General features: G+C 36.0%; 1 protein-coding gene across 7 annotated transcripts in view; it reads right to left on the reverse strand.

Moving 5' to 3' along the window:
* Positions 1–10,049, reverse strand: part of baiap2b (BAR/IMD domain containing adaptor protein 2b) — a 48,881-nt gene extending 38,832 nt beyond the window's left edge. For 4 of the 7 annotated variants that reach the window (XR_008156169.1, XM_052570400.1, XM_052570399.1 and 1 more), the window contains exon 1: positions 9,782–10,045. Coding sequence is in view for 6 of the 7 variants with exons in the window: in XM_052570400.1 (XP_052426360.1) it covers positions 9,782–9,853 (72 nt within the window). In the remaining variant the exon portion in view is untranslated. Of the gene's footprint in view, positions 1–9,781 lie in introns of all 7 variants that reach the window. The other 3 variants (XM_052570402.1, XM_052570401.1, XM_052570397.1) reach the window with 3 other exon arrangements.
* Positions 10,050–14,286: the final 4,237 nt, after the last annotated feature.

The raw sequence follows: 14,286 nt of genomic DNA on the forward strand, positions 1-14,286 counted from the left end.
ATTTTCAACAGCTAACCTTCTATTTAAAGCACTGCATTGCACTGTCAATTAATTTGATTGTTCGATGCTGGAAATTACCTGAAATTTATACACCTATTATGATATAATAATAATGGGCCTGTGGAAACTTTTGGAAACTAATGTCACGCTGTATGAATGTCACTGGCACGTTTTTACAACCACATTATGATCCAAAAGAGCAAATGTGAAACTTTTTACCATTATTCTGCAAGTTTATAGAGAACAACAAACTAAACGTGGGCAGGAAGTTTCACTTGTTAAATAACTACAATCTCAAGGTGACCCTGACTTTATACTGTATGTATTTTTTCAGCTAGACATGTTTTCGCTTGTTCAGAAAGACCCCTTGCACCCTGAAACAGTGTAATTTACATATTGTAAGATCATCTAGTAAACAACACATTTCAGCTTTTTCTCACACACACACAGCATGCTCTTTCTAAGAGATATAAAAGCAATATGCTATACATATTCCTCCTACGTCTCAAAAAAAAAGAAACTTCACGTTTTGTAACCACATAAATTCTTGTTTATCATGCAAAACGATTCCTTTTATATATCCATATGGTATACACACATAAGTATATTGTTCTTTCCAAAGATATTTAGCATGAAATAAAAATTCACCCTATGTATTTTCAAAATGCATGTTAATGATTTTATTGTGAACAGATCATACATGCATATTTTCCTTGTAATTATTCATCATAATATCATGGCTTGATCTTCTGGTGTAAAGACTGGTGACATATACCCGACCTCTCCAATAATTTCACCTTCTTAAACCCCAACTCTTTCTTAAAATTTTAAATTTTGCTAACTCGTATTCACCTGATAGCCTCCATCCATTCAACAATCGATTGTTGAAAGTTCCACCTAACATTTTCACTAATGTCACTTTTTCAATAATTTTACTCAGATGTATGTCCCATACTGACAAAAAGATCTGTCTTTGGTTTTATTTTGATTGGTATTTAACCACTTCCTTCATAAAAACTCCAAGCTTCAAGAAAACACTGATTAAAAATCAGTTTTATCATTTTATTATTACACTACGACACTAACAACAAGAGTATTAGGGCCCTATTTTAACGATCTAAATGCAAAGTGTAAAGAGCACGGCACAGGTGCACTCAGGGCATGTCCAAATCCACTTTTGCTATTTTAATGATGGAAAAACAGTTGGTGCGCCTGGGCCAATGAGTAATGGGTGTTTTTTGGATGTAACGTGCAATAAACCAATCAGAGTCTCATTTTCCATTCCCCTTAAGAGCTAGTTGCGTTCTCGTTCCATTACGGATTTGCTATTCACCAGGCGGAATTTGGCAAGTGTAAAGACAGAATTTTTTTTTTTGTTTTTTTTTTTTGCCTACAAAGAAATCTTATGCATTGCAATCCTTTAATTTGTAATATTTGGCATGTTTGTGTGTTGCTGTGCATCCCTGTGTTTAATAAGCAGCGTAATAACAAAGAAAAAATATTGCGCCAGACTTTAGAGCAGGTTTGAGTTGGTCTATGGTGCACTCTATTTTCAGCTCCTTAAAATAGCAATGCGCCTGAACACACCTCTTTGTTAGACCAGCACTCCTATGGGCGCAAAAATGAGCACAAATGCACTTGCTAATTAAACGACGTGGTGCTGGACGGGAAAGCGCCGGACTGAAACTGGAAAACACACTTGTGCTGCGCCTTGCGTCGCATTGCGCTGGGTGTATTATAGGGCCCTTAGACTCTGATCTGGTAGCTGGGCTTTCTGCAGAGGCTGCCTCCATCTTCCTTAATGGACAAAGATCTTTGCATGTCCACTGCGGATGCTGCAATTCATTTAGTTACAGCTGTCTCACTCCTACAAGCCGCCCTGGCGCTCATCTTACCAATTTCCATTTCAGATGAGCCTGTCTGTGTATGTGCGTGCGTGGGTGTATGTGTGCCTATGCGAGTTCACCGTGAACATCAGCACTGTGTGCATCCCACTTCAGAGTGAGCTTGGAGAGGTGAGATGGAGAGAGAGCAACTTCCTTGCCCATATATGGTTGTGTCGGAATTCCCCCCGCATTACTCTCTGCTACACTGCATTCCTATTCCCTGCACGTTTGGATCGTACCATCTGATTGCAGTAGGAGGGGAAGTTTGTGCAGCTAGAGCTTGTTACTTTTGACTAAAGGAACATTGTGTCCCCATCTGTCCCAACACCTCAATCCATTCTCAGAAACACAGATGAGAAATGAGTGAATCACGATTTAAATTTTAGTGAAAGGAGACAAAGATGTATACGGCTGAGATGCTTGTGCTGCTGCATGTGTCTGTGTATAAGGAATGTACTGTATATAATGGGCCTATGTGTGTGTGGGTGGGTGAGTGTGTATTCCTGCACAGTTTCATCTCTCTGCTGGTGTACCCTCCCATGAGATCTCGAATGAAATGTCACAGCAAAGATTCCAGCATCTCCCAGTTATCTCCTCCTTTCTCAAACACACAAATGTGTCAAACCATTCCCCTTCCTCTCACCTTCAATCAGTGTCTCTCATTCTACTGTATTCCTCTTGTTGCCCTCTCTAACTGTGAAAGACACCAAAATTAAAAGTAAATAAGAAAATATATTTTGCATGCCTTTTTTAGGTCCATTATCATTTTTATCCAAATTCTCCTTACTATAGCGCAAAAAAAAAAAAAAACTCTCATACAAATTACTGTGATATTCTGTAATAATAATAATGTCATATAATAATTAAAACTATCCTGTTTATAATAATTTAAATAAGCATGAATTCATTTCAGTTCAACAAATACTACCATGACTTGCAGTTGTATTGTATTTACAAATTTGATAGATTTACTTTTTTATCAATATCATTAAATGATATTGAATCATTATTTATTCATTATTAGTATGGTATACTATTTTATAATATTTATAATTTTTCAGGGATTTTTTTACACACTTTTTTCTTTTTAGGAAGCTATATAAATACAATTTGATCTATATAAACTATATGCAAAATATACTTTAATTTTTTATTTTGATTTGTGCCTGAAATAAGAGATTAATATTTCCAGACATTTTATTGACAATTTACATGAGATTCACTCCGCTAGACTGATACCACATCATTTGCAAGGTGAATTTGCAATTCGTGGGATGATCAAAACAAATATATAATCTCATCGCTGTAACCTTACACGTTTGTTCATCAGGGATATTGTAATGGGTTTCTCTCATTCCTTGCCAATTCCATCCTCCGTTCTTACACTGGTACCCACTCAAACCACTCTGCCTGGCACGCATGACAGTAGTAGGCCCTATGTTTGCCCTGCCAGTGTCTATTCATAACAGGCATGACATAAACAGACTGCTCTTCAATCACATTATATCCATCATGGCTGCCAGAGGACCACATTAGCTCACATTAGATTGAAATGAGGTGGGATGGAACCAAAATAATGTCACATAAGCAGATCACCTCTGGGTTTGAGACAAAGATATAACAGCCCTGTAAATAAATGTCAAAAGAGATGCACTTAAGACATATTTAAGGGCCAAAATACTAAGACATCTAAGTATTTTTTTAGCCTCAGATATTTTCTATCAATAAACCTGGAGTGGATTTCTACATCAAGCTGCTGTGAGAGGTACGAAATGTTATTTACGCCATTGTTTTAATGAATTCCTTTATAATCACTCAGACTTTAGAGGCCATTAAAGTCTAAATGATTATAAAATAATTCATTAAAGCACACAGATGTCTCTGTTTAGTGCTTTAGATACGTGTTTGTGTGATTTTTATGTGAAAGTACAAAAACATTTTGTGCCTGTGAGGACACAATAATCTGGTGTGCTGCTGGCAAAATAAAATCTTTCCCTCCTCTTTTTCTCATTCACTCTTTCATCATCACTGACATTCAAACAGCTGGCCTGCTTCTCACCTACAAATCACACAGACAACAGTGCAGTCTCTCTCTCCATCTGGCTGCACACATAAAACTCTTTAATCTAGTTACAACCAACCCTTAGCTTTAACCATAACACCACACTAACAAAAATACAATCTCATGTTACCTAAAAGCACTGACTAAAAGCCTTTTGACACCAAACATGAATAGTATAGTACACAAGATAATGTTCTGTTCATTATAAGCATGCACAACAGTTTTTTCGTCTGCTGCTTTAAATACTCAAGCAAAGCAGGATGGCTTTTGATTGGCTCTCAATGATTTCAACATTCATCAGATAATCCAGATAAATTTACCTAAACATTAGCCAATTTATACAGTAGTCATCATTACTGCTTACCCTTATGAAACAAAAATATATTGTAGTATATTGGAAAATATCATGTAATATATTAGGCATATATTCTTATATATATATATTTTTTTTTCCAATATATTGAAAGTGGCAATCATTTGTATATTTTGCAATATATTATATAATATGTATCATCAATGTATTATTAAATGTATTCAAATATATAAAATATTAGAAAATAAAAAGGGAAAATAATTTATTACAATATATCACAATATATTTCAAGAAATATATTGGTAAATATATTTTCCTTTCGTAAGGGTAGAACCAGCCAGCCACATGGATTCACAGCCAATATGTATTTTCATCGTAAAAAGGCAACAACAGAGGTCACTGTGGTATTCTGCAAGCAAGAGTCCAGAAAGCGGGACATTAATTAATAAATAAAACATGGCATAATAAAGGAAGGTGGCACACTCATAATGCGGCCATCTGTAAGTACCAGGTTTCTGCATAAAGTCGTAAGCTTTGCCATTTACGGAGCTGTTCTGATCTAGTAGTCTCAACTAAGAATTCCATTCCCTTTAGAGGTACACAGACAGTCAAAAACACAGACGCAAACACACAGTCCAACAGCTTTCGCCCAACATGCTGTTAAGCTACCATCTGTCTTCTATCTGACAGCTTACAGCACAAAAACAAACAAAAAATTATTTAGGATGTATTTTTAATGGCAATCTATATTCTTTTAACGCTCTCCAGATGAATTGGACTAAGATAAGAGAAAAAGTTGAAACTAGGACTTGTTATATAATTCCAAAACCAGGGCGCAAGGGGACACATACTGTGCGTTTCTAATTGCTATGAATATGAATTGGGAAATCAAAACATACTTTATTAAAAAGAAAAGCCATGACCTCATCCAAAACTCATAGCAAGTCTACAAAGAAATCCCTGTTCGACCCTTAAAATCCACTTCATTTTATTGAGAACACACACCTGAACAAAAAACAAACATGTACAGAGTTAATGTTGATTTTAGAACAAGGCAAAGATCCATCAAACAAAGGACCTGCTCTGGATGGCAACCAAATTTCGTTGTCATTACATGTGACTTAAAGGTGATTGTTGACAGTAAAATTGTAGCAAATGAAATATTGTTTTTGCTGAACTTTCCCCTCGTCATCATCTATTTGAAGGGGAAAAGGGACAAAAATATTCCTCTTTTAAGAAAATATTAATTAGCATAATCCAGCCTGATATCTACATCAACAGAAGTGCGGCCCAGTAAGAGTCAAGATGTGGGCAGTGCAATGTGGTACGAAGAAAAATGCCTCCAACAGATGACAATATCTTCGAGGTTTGACTGTCCTACTCACCGTGGGCACACACAAAGCTGAACTCACAACCCCTACGCTTCGGCAAAGGCACATTCTCACAAGCAGACCGTTCGATCTGCTAGACACTACCCACACAGACACGGAGACAGGGGCACATGCACGTACTGACACACATACTCCATTGGCCCGTGAGACACTGCCCACACACACTGGCAGATGCAGGCTGAGTCACTCTAAGTGCAGACGGGTGGATTTGAGCTCCCAAGGTCCTGTGGGATTACTAAGCAGCTGCCAGGCGTACACACAAAACATACATATCGACACACTCCCAAAATCACACATAAAGCTGGACAAAGACTTGCCGACAGATGGAGTTCCACAGAATTCTCGCAGAATTCCATTGAAAGAATGGCAGATTTCCACAAAATTGACATGCCTTTCATTCAAGCTCTACACATGCTTTGCACCTTTCATGTTTGTTTATTCAACAGTTCTGCTACACTTAATAGTGTACTGCTTCTCTACTGAAAACATTTAAGCGAGTTTATATTTTTGTAGACTCTTTATTTATTTACTGTTTTTGTGTGGGGGTTATTTTCCCACCAAAATCAGTGTTGAAAATACAACAAATATGAGCATTCAAAAGACAAAGCTGACAGTTATACGAATTTAAAAGCATATTTCTCAACTAGATTTGCATAAGGACCTAGTTTCTACTTTGGCCATCAAGCAGCAACACAATACAGTAGGGTAGTATTGATATTTATATGTATATGATAGTTGTTTATCATACAAAAGTAACCACAAAAAAAGGTTGCAATTCAATAGGCCCAACAACATGCAAAAAAGAATAATAGAATAATAGTAAGAATAGACCAGTTTAAGTGAACATGGCATCGATCAATTTGTTTTTGTTATTTTTTTATTTTTTTACCAAAACCAAGAATTTGGGTAATTAAACTTGGCTGATTGAGTCATTTAACTTTGAATGCTGGTCAAGTAGCATCTATTAAACCACTTGCAAGCAATTTCAAGCTACTTCTCTGTTTTTTACTGACACAAATTATTTTTTTTGTCCACAGTACCAATTATTGTTGATCTGTTGTAGCTCAACCATTTTGTATGCACGAAACAAACAACAACATGGTCAAGGACCAACATGGTCATGTTTAAAATTATATATATATAATATAGTATATATATAATGTGTGTTGATTATTATTATTATTTTTTTTATTATTATTGGCCTGCCAAAATTTCAGTCACAAAAACACTAAAATACTATAGAGCCGGGATTTCAAACCCAGTTCCTGGAGGACCACAGCCCTGCTGTTGAGTTTAACCAGACTTTCAAACTTTGATGTCAACAACTAAAGATACAGAGACCATTTCCTCTGCTCTTTTAAAACCTGATAAGCCCATTTATTTTGCCATCTCAACAACGGATTATAACCTTACATTGTCTCTTATGATTTGTATTTTGTCCTGCTTTCTGTGAAAGAACAGACCAGCATTTCTGGGTCAAGACCCTCCAGTTGAGAACCGCTGATGTGAAAGATGATGCCTGATGCTGTCAAATGGCCCACTACTTCATTCTTCTATCTGTGAGTGCAGTTTATCACTCCGCTGCATCCGCTGTCTCTTCATTTCTTTTAATAGAGAACCCCACTGTGGCCACACAATACCCATAATTATACAAATCACAGAGCCTAAAGAAGCCAAGAGACCCAATGAGTAATGAATATCCTCCCACTTAGAGTCTGAAAGGACAAAACTACCTCAATGCTCAAAGCTAGAGGTGACATTGGTCATAACTTGAGTTCCAACGCTACAGGACATTGAAATGATGATCCCTAACAGAGGTATAAATTGTTTTTTCTTTGAGCTGGCTACCACTGATTACTTTATAAAGTGTCTTAATATAGGTTTTAATATAGGTAGTCAATTCTATGGCTTCATCCTATTTACAGTCATACCATCTATGAGAGAACATTGGAGATACTTAAGACTGATGTCTTTAGTTAATCCTAAAACAATCAATCCAGTACAATCCAGCAGGACAATGTCACCATTTTTTTATCAAAGGTCATAATAATGGAAATGGTTTCACTGTAAATACTCTAAAACTTCTGCCTTAGACAAGGAGATAATACTAATGCATGCAAAATAATCCTGAAGGAGGATTATGTGGTCAAGAAACGCCCAGTTATTATACTAAAGCTTTTCTTTAGTTCGGTTACACAACTTTTCTAAGCTCATGAAAAATGTATCTCCACATTCAAAGAAAGAATTACAGTACAAGGCAACTAACTTCCTCCTTCAGATATTATCATGACCTCATTTTGACTTCAACCTCACATGAGCCTTTCCAAGTTAGAGCAACATTCCTGTTTACATACTGTTTGCAATCCTGTTAAATGTGGTTTCCATTTCCTTATGAACACATGAGCACATGTTTGACTAGTCATGTTTTTTTTTCTAAAGCCTGCAATTATATACCATACTACACATATCATACTAGATGTATGCTAGCGCATGCATAATATATATATATATATATATATATATATATATATATATATATATATATATATATATATATATATACACACACACACTCAGGTTGGGCTTAATAGTTAGCAGTAAACTCATGGAAAGTCATAGTTTAAAGTTCATTGTTTAACTTGACTCCAAAATAGCACTAAGAAGCATTTTAAAATCTATATTATCACATATTTTCTAATATAAAAAATTATACAACATGCAGGGTGACATGCATAGATCATCTACAGGTGCATCTCAATAAATTAAAATACTTCATAATACCAATAAAAACAAAAGTGAATTTTTTTTTAGTGAATTGTTGGCCTTCTGGAAAGTATGTTCATTTACTGTACTCAATACTTAGTAGGGGCTGGGCTCCTTTTGCTTTAATTACTGCCTCAATTCGACGTGGCATGGAGGTGATCAGTTTGTGGCACTGCTGAGGTGGTATGGAAGCCCAGGTTTCTTTGACAGAAACCCTCTGTTTCCTACAGTTTTCCTCTGACCCCAAAGAAATCATAAAAGCTCAGAAAAACGCCACCCCTGTCCAAGTAATAATAGTATTCCTTCAGGATTTTAGCTCCATGGGTTGGAATTAACAGCCTAAACATTAAAGTCCCTTAACAGATGTCTGCAGGATTGAACTAACACGCTTCACTGGGTCAGTCTCAGCAGCCACCAAGGTTTAGTTTGGTGAGTCAGGTGGTTTCAAAGAGGTACGCTACAATAGACGTAAGCTTATGAGGGAAATGCTGGCAGAGAAAAGAAGTAAATGGACATTCGTATGTGTGTGTGTGCTGTGGGGATCCATGGAAGTGCATTAGTCACTCTTTCCTGATGGGACCTAGATATGCTCCATCTGTTTTACACAATCAGTTTCATACCACATTACCAACTGAGAACTCATTTAGAGCAAAACAAATCCATGGCTACAGACACACTCACACTAACACCTTCAAAGCCAGGGCAAAGTTATCAGTTAAGCTTTTAACAAATCCCAGAAATGAAGGAACTACAAAACTGAAGTACTAGAGGAAATGTACTGAAGCAAACTCTTGAAATGTTTTTATTCTCTACATGTACAAGTGATGAAATCAGACTAGACACTCGAAACTCACGTGTCCCATGAGTTACAGGACAGATTCCAGTATTTGGCTAAACTGGTTCTACACTGAAACCAGCTATTTCTGCTTTTAATTACAGGAGCCTCTAGTTTGCACTATTTAAAGGGATAGTTCACTGCAAAATCTAAAATCTGTCTTAATAAGTCTAAGTCTCCATTCACTTTGCCTATATTGTACTTAAAAAATGCAATATAAGTAATTGGTGACCGAGGCTGTCAGTCATATACTGCCTACGATTTCAGCTTGTGTCCTAGAAAAGAAACTGACACGTTTGGAACATCATGAGGGTGAGTACATGATGACAGAATGTTCATTTCTGAGTGGACTGTCCCTTTAAGCAAGTTATTCATCAGTAAGCAACTTTTAAAAAGAAAACCTTTGCATTCAAATTTTGTATTAGGTTTACACCATGAATTAATACATCTTGCACAGAAAATATAGAATATAATTAATGCAGGAAAAAATATCAATATAAAACTGTATAAAGCAATAATAGTGAAACTCACCTTATAGACATTCTCCGTTATACGGTGCACCTCATCGGTCCGGGACATTTTGGAAGCTTGACTCAGAACCATAGACGACTATTTGAATTTCTACTGCAGGAAAATGTTTCCGAGAAAACACAGGAGGAGGAGGAGGAGGAGGAGGAGGAGAAGACACTGTATCATTCAAACAGAGAGTGTCGGAGGCAGGAGGATGCGGGAGCTTTTATATGGGACTCTCTCACTGATGCCCACTCGCAGCCGCCGGAGTGGCGGGAATCCACTGTACGCGTTTATCCTCGTCACTGGAGCAGAGCTGCGCTTGATATTCAGACGGACTCCGCCTCTCCTCTTTCACCGTCTACGCTGCGAGCGAGCCAGAGGCGCGACGCGACGGAAAAGCTCCATTGGTTATAATAGGAGCGTTCGTGTGACCACAGAGCCGCGGACGTGAGATAATTTACAACAACATTGTGTCGCGTGCTTGCAGTGTATACTGCTGTCGTTATAACGTTCAAGTTTGGCTCGACGCCATCCTGAGGGATGTCAGGAACAGTTAAGTTTGTATTCTTGAACCCACTCTTTAGTGGGGGATTTTAATTAATTTACATGAACTGAACCCTTCTATCAATAAAAAGATCCATTCATCCACTTTTTTTTTCATCTTACATCGTTTGCCAGTAGGTGGCGACAATAAGCGAGTCATTCAATCATTCATTGAACCGATTATGTAAAAAACACCAAGTCTAAAAAACCCTAACCATCACTAAAACAAGTTATTATCCTTTACAATTATTAAATAGAAGTTATACATCTAAAATTAAATTAGATTTTATTTCATTTAAATTGTGTACAGTCATATGTTTATTCACATACAATTATTTTATTCATTACTGTAAATTATTTACTTGACGAACTGAATGAAAAACATAATTTTTTCAATCTGACGGCAAATTAACCCTCGCTCACAAACCAGACATGAGATACATTCAGTTCTTTCACAAATGAGTTTCATTTAGGCTCAAAACAGTGACTCGTTCAATGAAATTGTAGGTTCAATCAAATAAAATTCTCCTTTACAACCTGCACTCGATGCTATTTGTTAACGCAAAAAAGGGTGTGACTTCACTGAACAAAACAAAGGAAATACATTTAAACGATTCGTTCACCTTAAAGATTCATTATTACCAGAAAGTTCATATTTATCTGTGTACAAGAAACCATACAACAAACTTAAATTGAAAAGGAGAGGAAGTTAAAATTTTTGTGTAAAAAAACAACAACCTATCTTTAAATTAAAGGAGAGATGATGTCTTTTGTTGTTTTGAGAAACATTGCTTTATGGTTGTATTCCCAGCATCATCATATATCACCCAAGGATGGGAGGAGGATCAGATGAGATGAGTACAGCAGATGATGGGCACTGCGCAATTCAAGCGTGGGTCTGTGCCTGACTGTGATGTAGGCAGGGATTCCTTCATGTAGCCTATCTCTCAGCATCTCCTACCCACACCACCAACACAGTTCCCCTGCTGCACTCTCCCTCACTGTACTATCATATAATGGAGAACTACAGCTACACACAGAATTGAGGGCAGACAATGTAATCATATAAAACTCTACCATTGAAAAAACCACACTGATCGACCACAAAACGCATCGCCCACTGAATATTGTAAGTGTACAAGGATATTTATTCAACATTTGGTCATATTATTTAACCCTTGTATTATGCTCTGGGTCAATTTGACCCATTTTCATTTTTGAGCTGTCGGAAATACCAGTTAACCTGAGATTTTATTCCTTATATTTTGTGACTTTTTGTCATTTAGGGCCATGAACATGCATGCAGTAGGATGTGTTTTGAACTGCACACACACAAAATTGTCATGATTTTGATGTTTGTGGGTCAATTAGTTTTTTTTCAAGGAAACTGTATAGACTCAAATTATATATATATTTAGGGTATATGTTGTTATGTTGGTGTTTTACTACCCTGAAAAGGGGAAAAAATAGCTTTCACTCGTTACTTTCTCAGACTCAGGTGGTAAAAGTGAGCTATCATTTCTATATTCAATGTATATGAAATACAATTTAACATATTTTTTCTTCCAGGAATGTTGTAACTTTTTCTCATTTAGGGCCATGAATATGTCTAAATAAGTTGTGTTCCAAATTTGAAGTTAATAAAAAAAAATTGAGGTTCCTGTAAATTTTTTTAGTCGTTATACCACAACTAGCCAACAGGGGCCATTCAAATTTCATTTAATTTTTTTGATGCAATTTTTCTGTCACAAATGTATACATTTTTCTGTCATTATAACTTATGTCACGAAATATGGAATCTTGAGACTCAGACCTTTCCAATGATATGTATTTTGTCAAGATTATAAAAAGCATTGATTCTAAAATTGTAAAATGACACCCCTCACTAAAGTAATTTAAATTACCATTTCCATGGTAACACAATGTCTGATTTCAAAATGGTTTTAACAGGATCATTTTGAGGTTTTAAGCTTTCAAATGATATATAATTTTAATTATTACTAAAACGTGATAGGGAAAAAGGAAACAAAATATTTTTTGTGACAAATGTCAGACAAAGGAATACAACACAGATTGTTTCAAAGCAGCTTCATAGTAATAGTGTCAATGTTGGAAAGTCAATCAATTATGAAACTTTAATTCTAACTATAAAGGAGACAGTAGCAGAATTGTTCAGCTCAATTAATCTCATCCAATAGTGTCAGTTATCAACAATATGTCTGAATAATTAGTCTTTTACACCCACATTTAAGTGACATATAAGTAGAATTATACCTATGACCAGATTATGTTTTGAAATTCAAACTGTTAAAGAAACACTTTTTCAAAACCTTTTTGTCAAACAAGCAAAGGAGTGTGATAACTAATTGTTTAAAATACTGTCAAAAATAACCAAAATGCTATGTAATAATCAAGAGCAAGCATGTATAGTGGGAAAAGAATGTGCATTCCGAGTTTATTTGAAATTACATGTATGCAGTAATATTCCAAAATCATAATATTACCATATTATTTATACTATATGGACATTAATCAGATTATGCATGTAAATGTAGTCACCCTCTGTGGTAGTAATGGCCCTCACAACACCTTTCACAGCTGTTCTGATGGGAAAGCATTCAAAACGTAGTTTAAACTCTTTTTTAAGAACACCTGCACGACATTTTCAAATGAACCCTAAGACCTTGATTATTTAAGATTGTGTTGATTACAACTAGAGCTGATCTCCGCAGGAAGGTAGATCCCGAAGAGCAGGATGGAGCACCCCTGCTCTAGTGTTTCCCTGTTTTAAAGGTCAAGTGAGAGAGTAAACGGCATTTAATGGTTTGTGTGCTCCTTGATTGCAAAGGTCAAGAAATCCAATTCAATGGACAATTTCCTTTCTTTGTTTCTTTTTCAGCCAGCTGCACATACACAACTCATGGAACATCCTGGCAAATGTGTATAACATTAGAAATACTCCTGATTAGAGGCCACATCGATTGATTTTGCATCACAGCGGAGGTTTTAGCTACTAAATCTATCAAGACCACATGTAAAGGGTAAATAAAAAGTAACAAAGCAAAACAGAGATCAATACAGACACCTGAATCCAGTATCTCTTTAGAACAGCCGGATGTGATTAAGAGAAGCTTTCAGAGTGAAAACATGGAAAACTCGCTTTAAATGTGGGATGATGGAAGGAAATTGTCATTTAATTCAAAGGAGATGACGTGAGAAACTGATCCATATTTGAATATAGATTTTAAAGTAAACAAATGTAAAGGATTTAAAACTGTGTAGGAGTTTTAACCCATTTTATGTAGGATATCTTCCATTTTTCGGAAGCTCCGTTTATTTCTTTAACATACATTCCCTTGTTCACTGGTCAAAGTCAGTTGTCTAACAATGTAACGGTACAAAACTGTTTCACACTAAGCTCTAGTGGAGCCATTCAGACTCCAGCCACCCTCGCACATAAGTGCTTTGTGTCAGGCAAGATAAGAGCAGCCTCACACAGCTCAAACCGCCTGGTTCCAGACAATGGACTTCCAACCAAGCAATACAGGTCCTTGTTTTGAGGTCAGTACCTTTTAAAAAATGGTCTAACATAGGCTTGCTCAAGAAAATCTGCACACTAGTGTAATACTCTGTAACCGGGGTCAAAATGGTCTTTAAAGTAATCACTTATGCTCACCAAGGCTACATTTATTTGATTTAAAATACCGTAAAAACAGTAATATTGTGAAATATTATTACAATAAAAAAAATTACATTATTATTAAAAATGCTATTTATTCCTGTGGCGGAATAATTGCAAGTTACTCAAGTCTTCAGTGTCAATAATCCTTCAGAAATCATTTTAATATGCTGATTTTAAAACAACTGTGCTACATCATATTTTTCAGGATACTTTGATAAATAGAAATAAAAACATGGAATTATTTTAAATGTTTTTGTAACAGAAGTGTTTACTGTACTGTTACTTTTGAATGCTTTTA

The sequence above is a fragment of the Carassius gibelio genome, chromosome B12 (genome assembly GCF_023724105.1).
Source record: "Carassius gibelio isolate Cgi1373 ecotype wild population from Czech Republic chromosome B12, carGib1.2-hapl.c, whole genome shotgun sequence".
Taxonomy (NCBI): domain Eukaryota; kingdom Metazoa; phylum Chordata; class Actinopteri; order Cypriniformes; family Cyprinidae; genus Carassius; species Carassius gibelio.